The 21579-nt window shown below is 37.9% G+C and overlaps 1 protein-coding gene across 2 annotated transcripts; it reads left to right on the top strand.

Annotated features, from left to right (window-relative positions):
- The first annotated feature begins 12614 nt into the window (after positions 1-12614).
- LOC104239804 (protein NRT1/ PTR FAMILY 7.3-like) lies at positions 12615-21249 on the top strand. 2 transcript variants are annotated; one of them, XM_009794516.2, is made up of 5 exons: positions 12615-12780; positions 13069-13186; positions 19323-19540; positions 19629-20188; positions 20294-21249. In XM_009794516.2, exons 1-5 carry the CDS (start codon positions 12754-12756, stop codon positions 21156-21158), a joined length of 1788 nt encoding a protein of 595 aa, XP_009792818.1. In that variant the 5' UTR covers positions 12615-12753; the 3' UTR covers positions 21159-21249. The 2 variants fall into 2 exon arrangements, with proteins under 2 accessions (XP_009792818.1, XP_009792819.1); XM_009794517.2 differs by lacking the exons at positions 12615-12780; positions 13069-13186 and adding an exon at positions 18872-18956.
- The last annotated feature ends 330 nt before the right edge of the window (positions 21250-21579 follow it).

Consider the following 21579-nt stretch of genomic DNA (forward strand, 5'->3'; position numbering starts at 1 on the left):
TAGTTTGGTAATTGTCAATCCTGGTCGTTCATCTCCATCTATCCAACGGTTAGGAACTAAAGACCCAATTCCCTTATATCTGTCCGAAAATCTCAGAGACGGGTCAGCTTCCCCATCTCCCATCTCTCTTATATCTCTCAACCCTAATCAGCCCTAGGTTCCGTCATTTTCACAAAGCAAAGGAGCTCCATTCTCCACCAAAATCCGGCTCTACAACCCTCCTTCACCCCTGACCCTTAATCTCTCACCATAATTATTCAAATCATCACCAAACGGAGTCAAGTCTGGATCTGAAAGGGGAGAAGAGGAAACGAATTTTTCCAGTTTTGACAAGAGGTTTGGAGTCGAAACTGGTCTTGCTCATCCATTCTTAACAAGAACGCATGATTGAGACTAATTTTGGCTCAAAATCGAGAAGTCTGAAGTCTTTCAAACTATGTTCATTCGCGTCTATTCTTAGGTACCCTCGTTCTTCTCCTTTTATCCATTCTTTTGTTCTTCATTCCATCTTCTTCCGTTCATCTTTTCTATTCCTTGTTATTGTTCATTTGTTGAAGCAATTTCTGTTGGCATGATTAAAGTAAGAGCATGTTAGTTGCATTTATTTAATTTTCATGTTTAGTGTTAGATAATTCTTTTTCTTTTTTGTTGTTTCTGACTTCAGTTCGAAACTAGGTAGTTTTATTGTGAATTACTGAATTAGGTTTGATTCCTGTTAAAATTGAAAGCCCAAAGAGAAGGGAAGTCAGTCCGGGTCGCAAGCCTAGGTTTGGGGCTGAATCTTGGGTCAACTTGACCCATATGGTATGCTGCAGTAAAAACAAGGGAATTGGAGGTTAATTTGGGTAGTCTAGGTAAAGAATCTTTTGTTAACTAACTAGGAAGCTTCCTAGAAACTGGGGTGGGGGCTGTTGTAATAATCTGATGACTACATTAAGGGTAGTTCAGCAAAAAGGAAAATTGGCTAGGGATTGTTAAGCAAACAAGAAAATTCAAAAAGGGTCTAAGTGCAAATTTGTTGCCCTACCTCTTTGCCTATAAAGGCATCTCTTCCTTGCCATTCAAGGCAGATTTTAAGAGACAAAATTCCAGAAAAATACAAACGGCTAAAAACTGGATGAGAACGCTGCTTCATGAAGCTTTTCTGCTTAAAATCTCGAGATCTTCATCTTGCTGAAGCAATTCATGCCTTATTTGGGTGTGAAATGGATTGAGATCGAGACTGGTTTGAAGATTCCTGGTTTACTGTTTGACTGAAGTTGGTTTCTAGACTATTGTACCTCATTTGCTGGGTTTAAAATTGGTCTTCTAGTTCATTTCTTATTGCTGGGTTCTACTCTTGTTGTTGTTGCTTGATTTCACCTTTTTCCTTTCGGCAATTTCCATGTACACCTTCAAAACTTGTCGTGGAAGTGAATGTTGACTAGCATTTATGAAGATCTGGAAACTCAAGTTGAGGTTGAAATGGAAACATTAAATTTTGATGTAATTACCGCTAGTTACTATCATTATGTGTGATTAAATGCTTCAGTTTTGTGGTAATTTAGTTTCTGGTTTATGTTGGGTTGCTAGTTCATGCTAATAGCTTAGGGTGGTTTAGTTATTTAGATTCAGTGTGTAATTTCAGAGTATTGGGTATTGTGATAGTGTTTGAATTCGATTTGTATGAATGAACTCTTAAACATTTTGTAAAAGGAAAATGCTTGAAGGTGTCAGTTAGTTTCGTTGGTTTGAAATCAAGGCTTATTGTATTGAGTGGTGTCCATGACTCTGCTTTGCACTTCGAAAGGCATCACAGTATTGCGTTTAGTCAAAACAGCTTTTTAATGGTCTATGTTAGTTCCAATCCCATATGTTTGTTTGTGGGAAGTAGTTTAAGAAAAAATTAAAATGCAAGCATGGGCATTTCATTAATTATGGTGTCAGTGTGGTTTCAGTATAGAGGGTAATAAGTTACAGGTTCTTGGGCTTGTCTCATGAGCCCAATAACTTGGGTTGTTATCGTAAGGCCTTTCACTTAGTAAATTTGATTCAAAATGCAGGCTGGGATAAAATTGGAAGTTCATGTTAGTTAACTTGTGCTTGAATATTGAAAGTTAGAGGTGAAATCGTTAATATAATAGCATGTCTCAATTAGATTTGCATTCTGATGATATCGATTTTTTGTTTTTGTGTGTCTAAAATCTGGGCTTAAGTAAGCCCAGTAAGGGAGCGTCCCTTTTTACTTGTTTGGATGCCTTGAAATCCTAATATATGCTCTTTCGGAGATTGGGGGTTCCCTTGGGCCTAAACCAGAAGACATGGGCCAGTGGGGTTATATGCTATCGCGTTCTGGGCTTTCTCTTTTACAATTGATTCTTGGGCCCCAATCTGGGCCTAAGCTTTGAAAGATGAAGTATAGATAGCCTTATAATTAATAAGTTGGATTTGAGCATTGACTTAAAAATAGCCATAGTTTCTTCAAATTTTACTTGGTTAGTGGAGATGTGCCATGCCTAACAAAAATGACAATTACATGGCCCTCATTTAGTTAATTTTCCTTAGAATTCGAGGCGAGTCGTTTAGTTAAAATTTCTTTGGCCCTCGCAAAATTACAAATGTGTAACTACTTTAGGCACGTTAGTTTAATAATTTACCTTCCTAAATTTGGGTGCGCATTTATGTGACCCAAATCCAAATCTCAACAACGTTAGATAAAATGTGTCATGGACCGCGGGTTTATCTATGTGACGTGGTTCAAGACGTGTTTTAAATGACGTTGAATCTTTTTAAAAATATTTGAATGAAAGTGGCTATAAAGTTGAAATTGAACCATAGGCTAAAACATGTATTAAAATCAGGTAATAGGCCAATTGTAACAGTTGAGCGACCGTGCCAGAACCACGGAACCCGGGAATGCCTAACACCTTCTCACGGGTTAACAAAATTACTTACCCGGATTTCTGGTTCGCGGACTATAATATAGAGTCAATCTTGTCCTCGATTCGGGATTCTAAACTGGTGACTTGGAACACCATAAATTATTCCCAAGTGGCGACTCTGAATATTTTAAATAAATAATCTCGTTTCGATTGTCACTTTAAGTTGGAAAAAACTCCCTTATACCCCTTACAGGGTGTAGTGAAAAAGAAGGTGTGACAGTGGGTCGCGTGTATCGGCACTGTTTAGTGACTATCGGGGTTTGGAGACCCGAGTGGATCTTTTGTTGCTTGGTATGTTAGATCTTGGATTTGATATCAGTTATAGATTGGTTGTCTCAGCATTGTGTCATTCTGGGCGATTGCGCTAAGGCGGCGATGTTGGCTATGACGGGAATGCCATGAATTGAGTGGCGAGATTCGACGGATTTCATGTTCTAGTAGGGTGGTTTTATATTCCGAAGACCCAGCGGATGTTTCGGAAGGATTGTCTTTCTTATTTGGGCTTTTGTGATGGATGTTAGTGCAGAGACTCCTACCATTGATTCATGTCCGATGGTGAGGGACTTTTTGGATATGTTCTTGTGGTCGGGCATGTCGCCAGGCAAGTTTGTTGATTTCCGTATTGATTTGATGTCGGACACTTTATCGTATGGCATGGGCAGAGTTAAAGGAGTTGAAGGAGAAGCTTCAAGGTTTCCTTGATAAGGGGTTCGTTGGCAGACCAATGTGGATGTGTGTTCTAACTTGAGTTGCCTTGGTTGGATCCGAGTTGTATTTGTTGAGGGATGTGTTTATTCGATTTTTATTGAGCTTGTTAGTAATATGGGGAGATCTATGAGTTACCTTTCCATGTTGCGAGGCATTGGGATTTGTTGGTTATAGGCACATGTGGTGCGGTGTTATTGGGGTCTCTCAGTGGAATTCGAGCTGGAGGAATATTGGATATTGCTTGGCGGATGGCTCATCGGTTGTGTCCTTTCGGGTTGTATAATGTTATGTCAATTGTTTTGACGTGGTAGATGATTTGCTTTGGTTCTAGACATCAAATCGCTCGTCATTGTCGATGTTGAGCATAGTGACTTAAGGTGTTCCATGTGGACCAGTGCTTGGGTAGGGTCGCGCATTGGAGCGATGCTATGAGGAGGATGACCCTTCGGGTTGGATTCGTGCGTTCTGTTTCTATGATGTGTGACGGGTTCTTAGCATTGTGTGTGGTGGTTCTGGTGAGCTTACGGTACAGCTCTTTCAGTTGAGTCATTTTCATGATTTAGGTATGTTCGGATTGTTGCTTATCGGTGTGCGGATTGCACGAGTTGTGGCCTTAGATGGTGTTGATGTGTCATGTCACCAGAATAGTTGTGTTGGATTAGATGTGATCGCTGGGATCTAGAATGAATACAAACGGATTCGGTTTCAGTGTGTTGGAAGGATAATATCAAGGTTCGGCTTAGAAATTTTCTATGGTCCTTGCCAAATGAGAAGTGGATTCATGAATGGTTGATCTGAGAAATAGTTATGGTTTATTGCATGTTTCATTTATCATTGGCAGTATATGAAAGTGTTGGAATGAGACTTTAGTTGATAAGAGGTTTTCTATCGGTATTCGGTTGTTGTGTGCAGCTGTTGTGATTAGAAGTTATCGCTGCAAGCGTTTGAGTTAAGTGGTATATCATGTAATTGCACCTGAGGTTGCAGGTATGGGTTATTACAGCTTGTTCGGGCTCATTCAGAGTATAGATGTGAGATTCTGATCTCGTGGATGATTTCAGAAGTGGAAATGTGGTTCTAAGGTTTATGGGCTAGGTTGGATTGTGAAATTCAGTTACATCATATTATCAGACCTATATAAGATAGGGTGACATGGGATCACCCCCGTGTATGTGCATAGTAAGGTTATTCAGCGATTGGTTGGCTTTTGAAACAACTCTAAGCACGTTCAAGGACGAACGTATGTTTAAGTGGGGGAGGATGTAACGACCCGATCGGTCGTTTTGAGTTTTTTCACTTCCCTCTCCAGTTCTCGGTCATGACTTGCCCTGTGTGATGTATTATGACTTATATAAATCGTTGTTTTTGGTTTTCAGGGTAATCAGAATGAATTTGGAAGAACAGTTCTCAGTTTGAAGCTTGAAATTTGAAAAGTTTGACCAAGATTTGAATTGTTGGTATAAATCTCGGATCAGAATTTTTATGATTTGGTTAGCTCCGTTACGTGATTTGGGACTTAGGAGCGTGATCGGAATGCATTTTGGAAGTCCGTGGAAGGTTTAGGCTTGAATTGGCGAAATTGAGATTTTGGCATTTTCCGGTTGATAGGTGAGAATTTGATATAGGAGTTGGAATGGAATTCCGAGAGTTGCAATAGTTCCATTGTGTCATTTGGTATGTGTGTGAAAAATTTCAGGTTATTCGGATGTAGTTTAGTTGGGTTTTTTATCAAAAGCGTAATTTGGAAGATTTTGGAATTCTTAGGCTTGAATCCAATGCGAATTTGGTGTTTTGATGTTGTTTTGAGCATTCCGAAGGTTGGAACAAGTTTGAATGAGGTTATGGGATATGTTGGTATGTTTGGTTGAGGTCCCGAGGACCTCAGGTGAGTTTCGGGTGGTCAATCGGACCATTTTATGATGTTTGGAAATGCAGAAAAACTGTTGTGTGTTGCAGAGGATTTAGACCTTCGCGTTCGCGAAGGGTTAGCTGGAGAAGGCTGAGATTTTGGCCTTCGCGTTCACGAGGAAGGATCCACGTTCGTGAAGGGTTGGGCGATTGGTCATCGCGTTCGCGTGAAGTGGACCGCGTTTCGCGTAGAGGAATTTGGCAACTGAGCTTCAGGGTATTTTTATTCATCGCGTTCATGAGTGAGGTAACGCAATCGCGAAGGGTCAAGCTGAGGAGCCATCATGTTCGCGATGGGCAGGTCGCGATCGCAAAAGAGGAAATTTTGGTCAAAGTTGAATTGTGCTTCGCGAACGCGAGGCATTGACCGGGTTCGTGAAGAAGTTTTTTGATGGGGCAGAATGTTTAAATAGCCATTGTCCGCGATTTTGGGGCTATCTTTCACCATTTTTGGGCGATTTTGGAGCTTTTTGAGAGGATTTGAAGAGGGATTCAAGAGATAACACCTGGAGGTAAGATTTTTGAACTCAACACTCGATTATTTTGTGAATTCTACCTAATTAATCATGGAATTTAAGCCTAGTATTGAAGAACAAGGGCTTGTAATTGGAGATCTAGGATTTGGGATTTGAGGGGTCGTTTGTGGTTGGATTTTGGTACTTTTGATATGTATGAACTCGTTAGAGGATGAGGATTCTATTGATGTGACTTTTATCGGATTCCGAGACGTGGGCTCGGGGCCGGGTTTGAGCAATTTCAGGATTTTTGATGTAAATTGGATATTTTCAAGTGAGCTTTGTTCCCTTAGCATATTTTAATAGTTATGTACTAATTGTGGCTAGATTTGAAGCATCCGGAGGTCGATTCGTGAGGGCAAAGGCATTGCGGGCTAGAGTTTGATCAGATCGAGGTGAGTAATGATTGTAAATGTTATCCTGAGGGTATGAAACCCCGGATTGCACATCATTGTGCTATATTGAGGTGACGCACACGCTTGATGACGAGCGTGGGGTCGTGCACTATTAGGGATCGTGACTTAGTCCGTCCCGATGCGTATTTGACTAAAAATTATTTGCTATCATCATGTTTTGGGTTGAATGCCATATTTGGGCCTCGTGCCAACTATTTGAATCCTTAGGGGATTGTTATTGATATTTCATCATTGTTTTGACTTTATACTTGTACTCAGTCATACTATAATCTATTGTTTTCATAACTCAGCTATGTTTACTCTGTTTTAACATACTAAATGATATTTCAAATAATATTTTGGGCTGGGCATCATGTTTTACAGTTGCCCGGGTGGCTTATGTGATTTTGACTGAGTAAGACCGAGGGCCTGTGTTGTGAGGATACTTTTGGGTCGGGCTACACGCTGCAATGGTGATACACTAATCATGATTATGAGGCCGAGGGGCCTGAGATTTGCACGCCACGAGGTGACTTGTTGATATGAGTCCGATAGCCTAGTGATGATGCGACGAGATGGCTTGATATTGAGCTTGGGCCATAAGGGGCCCCTCCAGGAGTCTGCACACCCTCAGTGAGTACGGGTACCTATTATGATGTGAGATATAGCCCGAGGGGCAGATTTGTTGACATTGTGCCCGAGTGGCGAACCTTTATGTGTTTATCTTTCTTATTTGCCTGTCATTTGTTTGTTTAAATGTTAGAAAGGCATTTCATGAAGTTTAAACTAAACTAAAATGATTTTTACATATCTTTACTGATTCACTATTTTACTGACTTTTACTGCTTCATTATAGCCTGTAATGTGCCTTACATGATTTCATATTTCTCAGTCTTTATTTATGATTATTACTCACTGAGTTGGAGTACTCACTTTACTCCTTGCACCCCGTGTGCAGATTCAGGCGTTGCAGATCCTGTTTGCGGGAGCTGAGAGCTCCCGGCAGATTTCGGAGTTCACGAAGTAGCTGCTCGGTGTCCGCAGCCCCGTGTTTCTCTCCCTTTATCTCATTTCTTTCTCTTTCAGTGATTCTGTAATAGCTTTGTAGACATTTCAGACTTGTATTAAATTGATAGATTTTTATGACTGGTGATGCCCCGGTATCGGGCTGTGTTGGGTTTTATTTCCGCAAACTGTAATGTTCACTGCTTACCGTTGGATTATTTATTAAGTTTTAGACTTAATTCTTATTGCTTAATTGCTTAAAAACTGAAATGGGAAAGTGTCGGCTAGCCTTGTCTTCACAAGAAGTGTCATCACAACCGGTCCGGGTTTAGGGTCGTGACAGAAAGGTTATGGCATTATATACGCACCACTACCTGATCAGCTGGTATACGTTGATGATTTTGCCCATAGTAGCCAAGATGATATGATGGGATGCCCTTAGAGGCTGATGAGGTTATGAAACATGTACCTATGCACGACATGACATTCATACGCATATGCATGATACCATAATTATTTAATGATTTACAAAGTTATTCAGACTTACAGGTGAAGTTATTTACTCGATATTTCCTCCATGTCTGTTATGTACTTATTTATGTGCCTTACATACTCAGTACATTATTTGTACTGACGTCCCTTTTTGCCTAGGGACATTGCGTTTCATGCCCGCATGTCCCGATAGACAGGTTGAGAGCCCTCCAAGTAGGCTATCAGCTCAGGGGAAGATGTTGGTGCGCTCCATTTGCTTCGGAGTTGCTTGTTTGGTTAGTATGAGTTTGATGTGTATTGTTTGGTATGGCAGGACTTTATCCCAACCTTTATGAAAATTATGTATTCTTAGAGACTTGTAGATATATGTCATGTACGTAAAAGATTGTATGGCCTTGTTGGCCTATGTTAAGTGTTCAAGTGGTTATTTTGGTCTTAGAGGCCAATATATCTTATGTATAAGTTGGCATTACCTGTTGTATTCTACCTACTTCACGGCAGCCTCTTCGGCTCAGTTATTTATGATAGTATGACATGAAAAGATACATTATGTTGGTACTCGGTTGAGTAAGGTACCTGGTTCCCGTCGCGGCCCATCGGTTTGGGTCGTGACAATATCCTTAACTTAAGTAGTTTCTCAACTAATGATCCAAAACACACCTGAGCCCCTCGGGACTCTATCTAATCTTACCAACAAGTACAAATACATTATCTAAACTTATCCAAAGCCTCAAAATACCCATGGCAACATCACAATAAAGAATCGAAGCTCACACCGAATAGAATTTCTCTTAAGTTGTTAAATATTTATTCTTTCAAAAGAGTATCTGAATCATACTTAAACACTTCGGATTGCTTTCAAACTTTACACACAAGTTTAATTCAACTATATAGACCTATCCAAAGTCTCGGAACACCGATTAGAGTCCAATAACATCAAAGCAACTCTTTGTCAAACTTATGAACTCTTAAGTTCTTCAAATTGTCAACTTTCGATAAATAGTGTCGAATTCTATTAGGAACCTCCCAAACTAAATCCGAACATACGTACAAGTACAAAATCATCATACAAACCTATCGGAACAATCAAAACCTGATTCCGAGTCCGTTTAACCAAAAGTCAAACCTTGGTCAACTCTTCCAACTTAAAACTTCTAAAACGAGAATCATTCTTCCAAAGCAATCCTGAACCGCTCGAAAATCAAAACCAACCATACATTCAAGTAATAATACATAATATGAAGCTATTCAAAGTTTCAAACAACCGAATGGAACATTAAATCTCGAAACGATCAGTCGAGTCATTATATTCTTCCCTACTTAATCATACGTTCTTCCTCAAACGTGCCAAGAGTCGTTATAGCCATCAAATTGATGTATAAACTTTCCATAAACATACCCATGAGTGATCCCACATAACCTCAACCAATATAAGTCCGATAACACAATCTAACCGAAGATCTTTACCTCAACCTTAGCTTACAAACCTTAGAACCCAAGCTCCAACTTTCGAAATTCATTATAATACTTGATTCTCGCATCTATATGCTATATAAGTCTGAATCAAGTTGCATCAAGCCATAACCATATCCCAAGTATAATTATATGATATTCCACATAATCCAGATACACATAGCAATAACTCCTGACCATAATAGCTGCTCAAATAGAAAACCCGGTACCGGTATCTAACCTTCTATCAATTAAAACCTTGTTCCAAATCTCTGTACACTACCAATGAGGAAAGAAATATGCAGAAACTCATAACCACCCATCGCATCAACAAGTCATGGAGCTCTCTTGCCCGACAAGAACCTTAGTCGAAATCTAAGCTGACTAGTGACGTTATTCTTCCAAACATGCCTTAATCAAATCTGATGACACTCATTTTAGGCCCACTAACTTTACCTCATCCAATACAAGTTTTTCTAACAACATGCCACACCAATCCTACCTAGAGCCACTTACCATGCAATTTGTGTACCAAACAAGCAACAACTCGGATGTACCCAATGATGGAAAGGAATCAAATGATAGAATCGCCCCCCAAGCTCAACCAGTTACACCACGAAGCGCAATGCTATGAACCCATCACACAAAGGAGAAACTAAACACACATATAAGCACAAGGATCCAATCCCAACATAACTCCGCCGAGATGCGTGACCCAATCCAAACATCGTTTCACATGGAATACCTTGAGGCATGAGTCTCACAATCAATAACCATATGCGTAATATTCAAAAAACACGCGAGGCGCATGAACATAACCATGGAAAAATGTATATCACTATATATATACCACAAACAAGAAGACCATAACCAAGGCACAATCAATCATTCAACACCCTAGGAGCTATCTCGCTGGAATTTCGCCACAAAGCCCAAACATACTGCATCATGTGTGAAAATAATCAACAATCTCCAAAGTCACCGTATCATAGGAGAGTAACACATGGAACACATCAGAACATGAATAAGATCAACCCTAATCTATGACACCACCATCAGCATTAGTTGTGCTGAGTAAACAAATCCGAACTGATGTAGAATACATATTCTCGTTAGACCTCAATTCTGATCCTCCCGAAATAAGTAGATAGCCTCCGAAAAGCCCACAATAACAACTCTATAGCACGTACCATCAGTCGTCAACTCTTAGCATACCTTCACGGTCCGCAACCAAGGAACAAGCTTCCTTTTAGAATCCTCTTAGTCTTCAGATCCTTAAAATACCATAATCTCCATATCTGATCCCAACTACACTACTCAAATGACTAACATATTCATCATTCACGATCATCCCACGAGAAATACTTGTATCATTATTTCGTGCCACAAGGCAAAATCTGTACATCAGCGATCGATCAATCAAGCGATTACCGTAATACTAGTCAGGAAACCGTAAGTCGAAGCACAGTGCGCCTTCTGGAGTGCACACCCTTCTCAAGTGGTATCTAATAATGCTAGCATTCTTCTAAACATCTGAAATCGTCCATGTTATCTAGATCTCTTGACCCCATCCAGGAGAAAAGATGATAATGCGCAGCGTATCCCTTATGTCGGTAGACATCCGGCTCAAGCCGTGGTCGACACTATCAAGAACTCTTCGAAACTCGTCCTCACATAACCAAAGTCAACTCTTTGTCAAACCTATGAACTCTTAAGTTCTTCAAATTGTCAACTTTTGACAAATAATGTCGAATTCTTCTAGGAACCTCTGAAACTAAATCCGAACATATGTACAAGTGCAAAATCATCATACAAACCTATTGGAACAATCAAAACCCGATTCCGAGTCTGTTTTCCCAAAAGTCAAACCTTGGTCAACTCTTCCAACTTAAAGCTTCTACAACTAGAATGTCGACTGACCAAATTATAATAAATATTTATACCTAATTTAATATATTTTTCTCTCTCGTCTCACTTATCGTCTACCAAACTTTGCATTGTTAGTTTTCGCATGCATCATTGTATTTCGATCCCAACACTCTTCTGGTATGTTGCGCACTTACTCGAATCTTGCATTCTTGCTTTATCTGCTCACCCACTGCAGCTAGGCAATGTATTCTCTGATTCCATAAAGCTTCCTTTCTGTCTTACGATACTCTATACACCAATGCTGCCAAAATTGCCAAAGTAAATTCTCTGCATATTTTCCCTTTGATCTTCCTTGTTATTTTCGAGAAATTGCACTCGAAGAACAGATGGGATATTATTTCAGTATTCCCACCACACAACTAGCTAGTAATTAAGTTGTAAGATCTTAAGGTTTAAATATTCACAATACTTCAAACCGGAAGTAAAAGGAAAGAAAAAAAAATTATGCATGATGTTTAATTATTTAAAGCGTCCAATTTTAAAGGTAAGTTCCACTTTTAAACTTAAGTTGTCAAGTCTTTCAACAAAGCATTAAAATGAATGTTTCATGGGTCAAAATCAAAGCAACCATTTGAGAGACAAGACGGATATAGTAAGGGACCCTCAATATTAGGTTTCATGTATGGTACTTATTATATCACAATCAAACTTAAGCTCACTCTCAAAAAAGAAAATTAAGCTCACTCCTATGTGTCAATAACATTTACATATTCAAGTCACTTATTTAATTATTACAGGTAAATTTATTATTAAATATTAATTAGTAATTTAGTAAAATAATAAATAGTGCTATCACAGATTCTTTTTTTTAACCCATCCCCAAGAACTCCTTACTTTGTTCTCTTGGTAACTTGAACCCACAATTTTAGAGTTTGAGGTGGATGATGCTTATTACTTGAGTAATTCTTTCTCGCCTGTTATTACAATTTAAAATTTATTGATAGTGTAAAAGAATCTTTATAAATATTACTTTTTTTATTTCAGTTTATGTGATTTTTTTTTTTTTTTGATCTGTTCTAAAAAGAATGATCTCTTTCTAAATTTGGAAACAATTTAGCTTAAACTTTCAATTTTACCTTTAATGAGAAGTTTTTATAACTATCACAAATTTCAAAAGTCGTCATTTTTTTTCTTAAACTTTATACCCAATTAAACAGGTTCACGTGAATTGAAACGGAATGAATAGTATATACAATTTAAATCTTTGTGAAAATTGGGTCATATTAGATATCTCTCTCACTTGGCTTTTTCCTCCAATGAACTCCACCGTCCAGTTAATAAGTCTCTCAAACCTCTATAAATACAAATGTTTACCCACTTTGATTTACACTCAACCTCCTTGTTTGCTTTCTTCATTTAATTTCCACCATCAACACACTCACTTCTCCCCTTTCCCATAACTTTGAAGTAAGCTTTGAGTCATCATCAATGGCTTGCTTGGAACTCTCCAAAGAGGTAATTTTTTACTGATCATCTACTTACTTTGTTTCTCTTAATCAAGAGTATTAATTAATTAGTTATAAAATCAAGAATTAACGTTAATTATCCCTAGTGCCAACCATTCACCTATCTTTTTAATTCTCTAGACAAGAATTAAAAACCATTAGATTTCTATCTTTAATTAAAAACCATTAGATTTCTATCTTTATAATCTTCTCATGCAAAGAGAACACATTTTCCTTTTCTATTATAGTATATTTTTTCAAGAAAGTGAAAGAGAATGATCATTTCACTAATCATCAGGTGAAGCTGAAAGGAGAAGAAGAACAAGAGTGCACTAATGATGGAACTATTGATTTTCATGGAATGCCTGCAATCAGAGGAAAAACTGGGACATGGAAGGCTGGAATTGTACTTCTCTGTAAGCTTTTTCCTCTTTTACACAAAATTAAACCACAGTTTTATCTTGAGTGATATATGGAAAAAGAAGGAACAAAAACTGATATTACACTCTGCTTATCTTTCTTTTATAGTTCTTCCCACCTTATAAAATTGTCAGTACACTTTGTATAAAGTATTAATATAATTTCTCTGACTTATTTTTAATTTTTTCTTTTGTTTATTACTTGGCGTGTGGAAAGGTGGTCTTCTTAGAGTTGCCAGATTTTATTTTTCTTTTCTATTTTAGTGTAAACAAATAGTAAAAGTTTTAAATAAAGGTTGATAACTCTGGGAAATTGTGAGTTAATAAATGAAGCCAGCTATCATATGCAACGAAACTGGAATATGACAAGAGTTCAAAAGTGCACAGTCTAAATTGAAGTAAAATACTTAAGACACGTGTCAAAAGAGGGTTCTCTCATTTTGACAGCTCGAGATACATACGTATATGAACTTGTATGTACTATGGGCTTGGGTTTGGTTGGGGGAGGGGGTTGAGAGAGATCAGAGAAGAAACTTCCAGTATCTCTGTACTTTTGTGATATGAATTTGGCAGTAATAGCAAAAATTCTGTGGAAGAAGACGAGAGAGAAAAAAGGAAGGGGGGGGGGGGGGGAGGGCTGTGTGACAAAAGCATGCAATAGAAAAGACATTTCTGACACGTAAATATATTCATGCGACTGTAGGTGCCACGTCATAAAATGACAAAATTTTGTTCTTGGTTGCCCTCCATTATTGATCGGGATTTTTTGGAGGGGGAAACTTAAATAATGGTATTTTGGACTCAAAATATCTTTATATAGTTTAAAAAGTTATATTTTTAACTAAAATGCAGTATTATATTGCGTTTTAATTTAACGAAAAGTTAGTCGTTAAAAAAAATAATATACTACTGTATTTTAATTAATAAATTATTTTTAATGTAAAACATTGTATTATATCACGTTTTACTAATTCCAACCTTATAAAGCAGAGACTGTGCATCTTTGCATTTGCAACCATCTTCTTCTGATAACTTCAGGGATTTGACCATTTAGGACCACTTTGACTTTCCCCTTCTCGTCACTGGCTAAAATTGATATTTTTCTTTTACTTTTTATTTGTGAGTTAATTACATGGAAATTAAGATCCAACTCTCTTCTCATTTTGATACTAGCATTCCATCCAAAGGCTAATTGGAGATTACCCACAAAAAAAAAAACTTAAAAACTTTTGTGACCAATAAATATATTATTCTCCTTCTTTTGAATTACTAATATATTTAGATACAAAAATTATTAAATGTCTTGCTTTTAAGTATTTTTTTAATACTCCTTTATTTATTGTATCCTTTAAGAAAAATTCAAAACAAGAAAAGGATCTTGTGGTTTTGGGTGCAATAAATGGATTTTGTTTTTCATGTACATATTTGGAGGTATATATAAAGAATCTCAAATCTTATCACTAACCTTATCAGTATATACAAATATGATATATTCGAAATGCAATCAAATTCAAATTACAGGTGATCACCATGTGGCTTAAACAACTCGGTTTTTAAAAATTCTAGTATCTTTCTAATTCAAATTAAGAAATTCATTTGTGAAGTATTATTAAAATCAGCTGGACCCACCTAGAGTTAAATTATGAATTTTGCAGGATTCAGCAGCTTTCGCCCATAATTCTTTTCCTGTATTAATATATTACTTAATATATATAAAATATCCATCCCAAAATATACTAAAATGGGCAATTTGTGCACAGAAGCGTATCCAAGATTTTAATACCATGGGTGCACTATTATATCTTTAAGATAGATGTTTGGTTCCACTATATAAAATTTTATGATGGCGGTAAGTTGACGAGCAAACTATATTAACATTATATTCGCAAAAAATATCATTCACATTATAATTGTCCTCGACGAGTTTTTAAAGATATAATAAAAGGAATGAATTTGCTTAGATAATAAACTTTGCAGAATAAGAAAAAGGAGTAAGAAGACAAAATTACTAGTACTAGTAATGGGAACTAAATGGCATTGGGAAATGTAAGATTTGGTGTACACAGTCTACTGTTTTAGCTGACAAGGTATCACGAGAGCTTCACATGGGGGATTCTTCATTCTTCTTCCCATCAACCCTTTCCTTTAACCAAGAATGGCTTTGAGTTTGGAGCACTAAAACGTATTATAATACAATGTTTTAGTAAAACATTGTATTATAATATGTTTTACATTTAAAAAATGATTTATTAATTAAAACGTAGTATTATACTACGTTTTCTTTAACGGCTAACTTTCCGTTAAACTAAAACGCAGTATAAGTTAGAAATGTAACTTCTTCTTCTTTTTAACTGTTAAAGGTATTTTGAGTCCAAAATACCATTATTTAAGTTTCGGACTCGGATTTCTTGGCCTATTCTAATTTTTGTTTTTGTGTGTGTTTTCATTTTTTATTTACGGTTTTTCCCAAAATAATTATTTGATCAGATGGATTGTATTCAGTAAACATGATTGTTAGTTTGTTAGCTATGAGATATTGAGGATGGATGTGTCTAGGGATGTAGGATAATAAGTTTTATGATTTTAACAAAAGGTTAAGGAAACCAAACTGGAAGTGCATATATAACAAGATGCGGTATAAATTAAGTTTGGTGTCAACTTACTACAACTAAGACTCGGGTTAGGACAGTAGGAGGCGACTTCGAGCATTTTCCGGTTGTTACAGGGTTACACCAAGGGTCTGCGTTCAGCCCTTTCCTATTTGCCCTGATGATGGATGCACTAACTCATCATATTCAAGGAGATGTGCCATGGTGCATGCTATTTGCTGATGACATAGTTCTAATCGATGAGACACGAGGCGGTGTCAATGAGAGGCTAGAGGTTTGGAGACAGACCCTTGAGTCTAAAGGCTTCAGGTTGAGCAGAACGAAGACGAAATACCTCGAGTGCAAATTTGGGGCTGAACCGACGGAAGCGGGAGTGGAAGTGAGGCTTGACTCTCGAGTTATCCCTAAGAGGAGTAGCTTCAAGTACCTTGGGTCAGTTATTCAGGGGATCGGGGAGATCGACGAGGATGTCACACACCGTATAGGGGTGGGGTGGATGAAGTGGAGGTTAGTATCGGGAGTCCTGTGCGACAAGAAAGTGCCAACGTTACTAAAAGGTAAGTTTTATAAAGTAGTGGTTAGGCCTGCCATGTTGTATGAGACCGAGTGTTGGCCGGTTAAGAACTCACACATCCAGAAGATGAAAGTAGCAGAGATGAGGATGTTGAGGTGGATGTACGGGCATACAAGGATGGATAAGATTAGGAATGAAGATATTCGAGAGAAGGTGGGCGTGGCCTCCATGGAGGACAAGATGCGGGAAGCAAGACTCAGATGGTTCGGGCATATTCAGAGGAGGAGCACTGAGGCACCGGTGAGGAGGTGTGAACGACTGGCTGTGGTGGGCACGAGGAGAGGTAGAGGGAGACCTAAGAAATATTGGGGAGAGGTGATCAGGCAGGATATGACGCGACTTAGGATTACTGAGGACATGGCCCTTGACAGGGAATTGTGGAGGTCGAGCATTAAGGTTGTAGGCTAGGAGAAGGTGTGAGTATTTCTAAAGCGCACTAAAGTGAGACTAGCCAGTTAGGAGTTAGTCTTAGGATGCTACTGGTCAATTACTGATGTAGGGCTTTATCTGCTGGATATTATTATATCTTGCATCTTTTTCGTACTTCCTATATTTCTTATACTGTTGTTATTTTTATTTTATGTTATGGTATGTTATTTTATTTTATTATGAATCTATGGATAGTACTATTATATCGTCTCTTGTCGCTTTCTTGAGCCGAGGGTCTCCTGAAAACAGCCTCTCTGCCCCTCGGGGTAGGGGTAAGGTCTGCGTACCTATTATCATCCCCAGACTCCACTAGTGGGATTATACTGGGTTGTTGTTGTTGTTGTTGTTACTACGACTATCTAAGCTGCAGGAAAAAACACGTGGTACGCGCAGATATAGGGTTCTGATTCTATTAGATCTATGCATTAATTGGCCTAATAGAAGGATGACGTATTATAAATTGAAAGGCGTGCGCGTGTATGAATATCAGTGTTCTCTTATAACGTTTTATGATTGGTCATTGGCCTAGTACATAGAAGGATGACGTGTTAAAAGTCGAAAGGTGTATCGGCAAATGTAAGTGCATCACATTTTATGATTGGTCATTGGCGTAGTACGTAGAAGAATGATGTATTAAAAGCAGAAAGGCATATCAAGGAATAACCAGTGTTCTTATCACATTTCTTGATTGGTCATACCTTGTCGTTTATTGAGAATGTAGTGACCGGTCCGGAACGGCAGATTTTTGCATGCCTTGATTGGCCATTCTACTATTCGGAGAAGAAGGAAAACATGTCGAATGGAGCATGGAAAGATTTATTGCATATAAACAACTACTACTACGTACAACGTACAACAACAAAATTAAAGTCCTTCTGCATGCCTTATTAGGGTGCTTTATTTTGTTGGGAAAAAAAAAAGATGACAATTAGGTTACATAAGATCTATCAAGGTAAAATGATTAATGATTGAAGTTCTTCTCATTTACAAAATTGGCAAAAAGGGCATAGTGTTGGCATGTTTTGACATTAGGGCATAGTGTATTGGTAAGTTTTGACATTAGGACATAGTGTTGGCAAGTTTTGACATTTGAGTGCTTGCTTAGGTAGTGACTTGGTTTAAAGAGGAGAGAAAAAGAGGAAGCAAAAGATATTTAATTTCTTTCCACAACATGGCATAGAAAAAGATCACCTTCCACTATTGAACGATCTAAGGGATCGTTTGGTAGGATATATTAGGGAAAAGAATGTATTAGCTTTGGTATTATTAATCTCTTGTTTGGTAGTATTTTTCAACTTATGTATAACTAATATTTGTATTAGTTATACATTATATTCAGTACTATTCTTATACATGGCATACCATAGCATTAGCAATACCATGATTTTTAGTAAATGGATAAGCATGTATAAAGACAGAATCGTCCTTTCAAAACCTTTAATACACCAAATCAAACAGTCGATAAGAAATAATCTTAGTATAACTAATAATAACATTACTAATCCCAACATTATTAATACACCCTATTTCAGTACTATTCTTATACACCCCACCAAACGACCCCTAAATGCTATAGGAATATCACACCTAGGTCATGGTTAACTGCCTTAGTAAGTGTTAATTGCCTTTGTAGGTGCACAATTATCACTAATTTCAACTCCAAATCTAGTACAGTAAAATGCATTGTGAATATCACTTTGACAAGAAATTGATTGGAAAAGAAAGAAATGATAGGTCTATTGAAGGGACCTAATTATCAAACCTAGTAGAAATACTTGGCCACAACTTGTGGTGGTCTTTTCATCTTACTTGAGAGGCTAAAGTTGAAAGTTCTCCACATTTTCACAAGTGTGTCTTGACATTGATTGATTGGTTGATTGATTTACCTATTTAGTCACTAAGCCCCACTATACATATTTAGGAGAATGTAACATCCATATAACCAAATTGACTAATTCAACTATCTCATATATGGACGCTCTTCTAAAGTTGAAAGTTGTCTATCTGCAAGTGTGTAATTGATCGATTTACCTTGTTAGCCATGCTAAATCCCATTCTTTAGGATAATTTAACACCCATATAACTAAAATTACTTGATTCAACTATCTCATATATGGACGCTCTTCTAAAGTTGAAAGTTGTCTACATTCTGCAGGTGTGTGATTGATCGAGTTACCTTGTTAGCCATGCTAAATCCCATTATTTAGGATAATTTAACATCCATATAACTAAAATTATTTGATTCAACTATCTGATAGACTGATGCTCTTTTTATCTTACATTACTTGAGAGGCTAAAGTTGAAAGTTGTCCATAATTTTGCCTAGTGTGCTTTGGTCTTGAACATTGATTGGTTTACCTAGTTAGCCACTTAATCGCACTATGTAGGAGAATGTAACACCGATAAAAGCAAATTGATTGATTCAACTATCTTATAAACAAATGCTCTTTTGTCTATAATTGAGCAATAAATGGATCACCTAACTTTCTTTTAAATTTGTTTTCCCTGTGATTTTATCCAGTGAATCAAGGTTTAGCTACTCTTGCCTTTTTTGGTGTTGGGGTGAATTTGGTGTTGTTCCTGACAAGAGTGATGCAAGAAAACAATGCTGAGGCTGCTAATAGTGTGAGCAAATGGACTGGCACTGTGTACATCTTCTCTCTTGTTGGTGCTTTTCTTAGTGACTCTTACTGGGGAAGATTCAAAAGTTGTGCCATTTTTCAGGTCATCTATGTGATTGTAAGTATCCATTATGTGGCATCTCACACACAGTTTAATGAAATTCACAATCAAACAGATTTCTTATTCCTTCATACTTGTAAAACAGGGATTAGTACTATTATCACTGGCGACACAACTTTATTTGCTGAAACCGAAAGGTTGTGGTGATCGAACAACTCTATGTGGACCGCATTCAACCATGGAGATTAGTCTATTCTACATCTCTGTGTACATGATTGCTCTAGGATATGGAGGCTACCAACCTAACATTGCTACCTTTGGAGCTGATCAGTTCGATGAGCATGATCCAAGAGAGAAACAATCCAAACAGGCCTTCTTCAGCTACTTCTACCTGGCCCTGAACCTTGGTTCACTTTTTTCTAACACCATTTTAGACTACTTTGAGGATGACGGGATGTGGGCTCTTGGTTTTTGGGCATCTGCTGCTTCTGCTTTTGCTGCATTGGTGCTCTTTCTTGGAGGCACCGTGAAGTATAGGCACTTTAGGTCTAGTGGCAACCCTATAACCAGGTTTTCCCAAGTTATAATCGCTGCATCGAACAAGTGGAGAGTAGCGATTCCAGAGAATGAAGATGCATTGTATGAAGGAGATGACGAGAGCTCCAGAACTGCTGGTAGAAAAATGCTCCACACCCAAGGTTTCAAGTGAGTCTAAAAGTACTAATGTCCAATTCAAAAGATAGTTACATAGATGCCTAATTTGTGGCCTGTGTATTTTGTCCATTTAAGATGCTCTTTTATTAAACACAGGTTTTTGGATAAAGCAGCTTTGATCACATCCAAGGAACTTGGCAATGAGAAGCAGAGCAATCGCAACCCCTGGCGCCTCTGCCCAATTTCACAAGTTGAAGAGGTGAAATGCATCTTGAGATTGATGCCAATTTGGCTATGTACTATAATTTATTCTGTAGTTTTCACACAAATGGCCTCAATCTTCGTCGAGCAAGGTGATGCAATGAAAACTACAATCGGGAAATTCAGGATACCAGCAGCAAGTATGTCTAGCTTTGACATCATGAGTGTAGCAGTTGTAATATTCCTCTACCGCCGAGTCCTTGATCCTTTTGTCAAAAAGATAAAGAAGCACAAGGGCGAGGCTCTAGGGATAACTCAACTTCAACGGATGGGTATTGGACTTATCATAGCTGTGATGGCAATGCTATCAGCAGGAATTGTGGAGTGCTACAGGCTCAAGTATGCTAGTAAAGACCAAGGCTCAAGCTCTCTAACTATCTTATGGCAAATTCCTCAATACTCTCTGGTAGGAGCTTCAGAAGTGTTCATGTACGTTGGCCAACTGGAGTTTTTCAATGAACAAGCACCGGATGGACTCAAAAGCTTCGGTAGTGCACTGTGCATGACATCGATATCACTGGGAAACTACGTCAGCAACTTACTCGTGAGCGTAGTGATGAAAATTTCTACAACTGATAACATGTCTGGATGGATCCCAGGAAATCTTAATAAGGGTCATCTTGACAGGTTTTACTTTCTCTTAGCTGGCTTGACAATCTTAGATTTAGTTGCTTACATAGCCTGTGCTAAGTGGTACAAGGGTATAAAGCATGGTGAAATTACTCAACAACTTAAGGAAGAGGACAAATGTAAAGTCTAATGTACCAGACAGAATTATCATACTTTTAGGCGTATTTTGCCAGAACTAAATAAATTAGAGGAAGAACTAGTTCTCCTCAACTGTTTGTACAGATTTCTTTCCATACAAGTTCAACTTAACCCATTCGAAGCACCAAATTGGGGCAAGTGCTTAGATAGTCATTCTTAGGGATGCTATTTAGAGGTTAGCCAGTACTTATTATATCCTGAATTTTTAAACTAAAAATCTCGACTTCAGGAAAAAATTAAACTGGAAAACTAAAATTCAGGACGCACTGCCTAATTTCTAAATAGCAATCCTTTAGAGTGGAGTGGCTACCTGTTGTCAGTTCTACCACCGAAGTCAACTTACAAGAGCTGGAGAGTTCTGGACTGGTTATAATGTCTTTGTTGGCTCTGACATATTAGTTGTAGAATTGACA

The sequence above is a fragment of the Nicotiana sylvestris genome, chromosome 8, assembly GCF_000393655.2.
Source record: "Nicotiana sylvestris chromosome 8, ASM39365v2, whole genome shotgun sequence".
NCBI lineage: Eukaryota > Viridiplantae > Streptophyta > Magnoliopsida > Solanales > Solanaceae > Nicotiana > Nicotiana sylvestris.

Bases quoted from the DNA above. Each gene is read 5' to 3' on its own strand.
- LOC104239804 (XM_009794516.2), top strand. From the start codon at position 12,754: ATGGCTTGCTTGGAACTCTCCAAAGAG. The intron at 12,781-13,068 runs GTAATTTTTTAC...ACTAATCATCAG, and splicing joins GCTTGGAACTCTCCAAAGAG to GTGAAGCTGAAAGGAGAAGA. The intron at 20,189-20,293 runs GTGAGTCTAAAA...TATTAAACACAG, and splicing joins CTCCACACCCAAGGTTTCAA to GTTTTTGGATAAAGCAGCTT.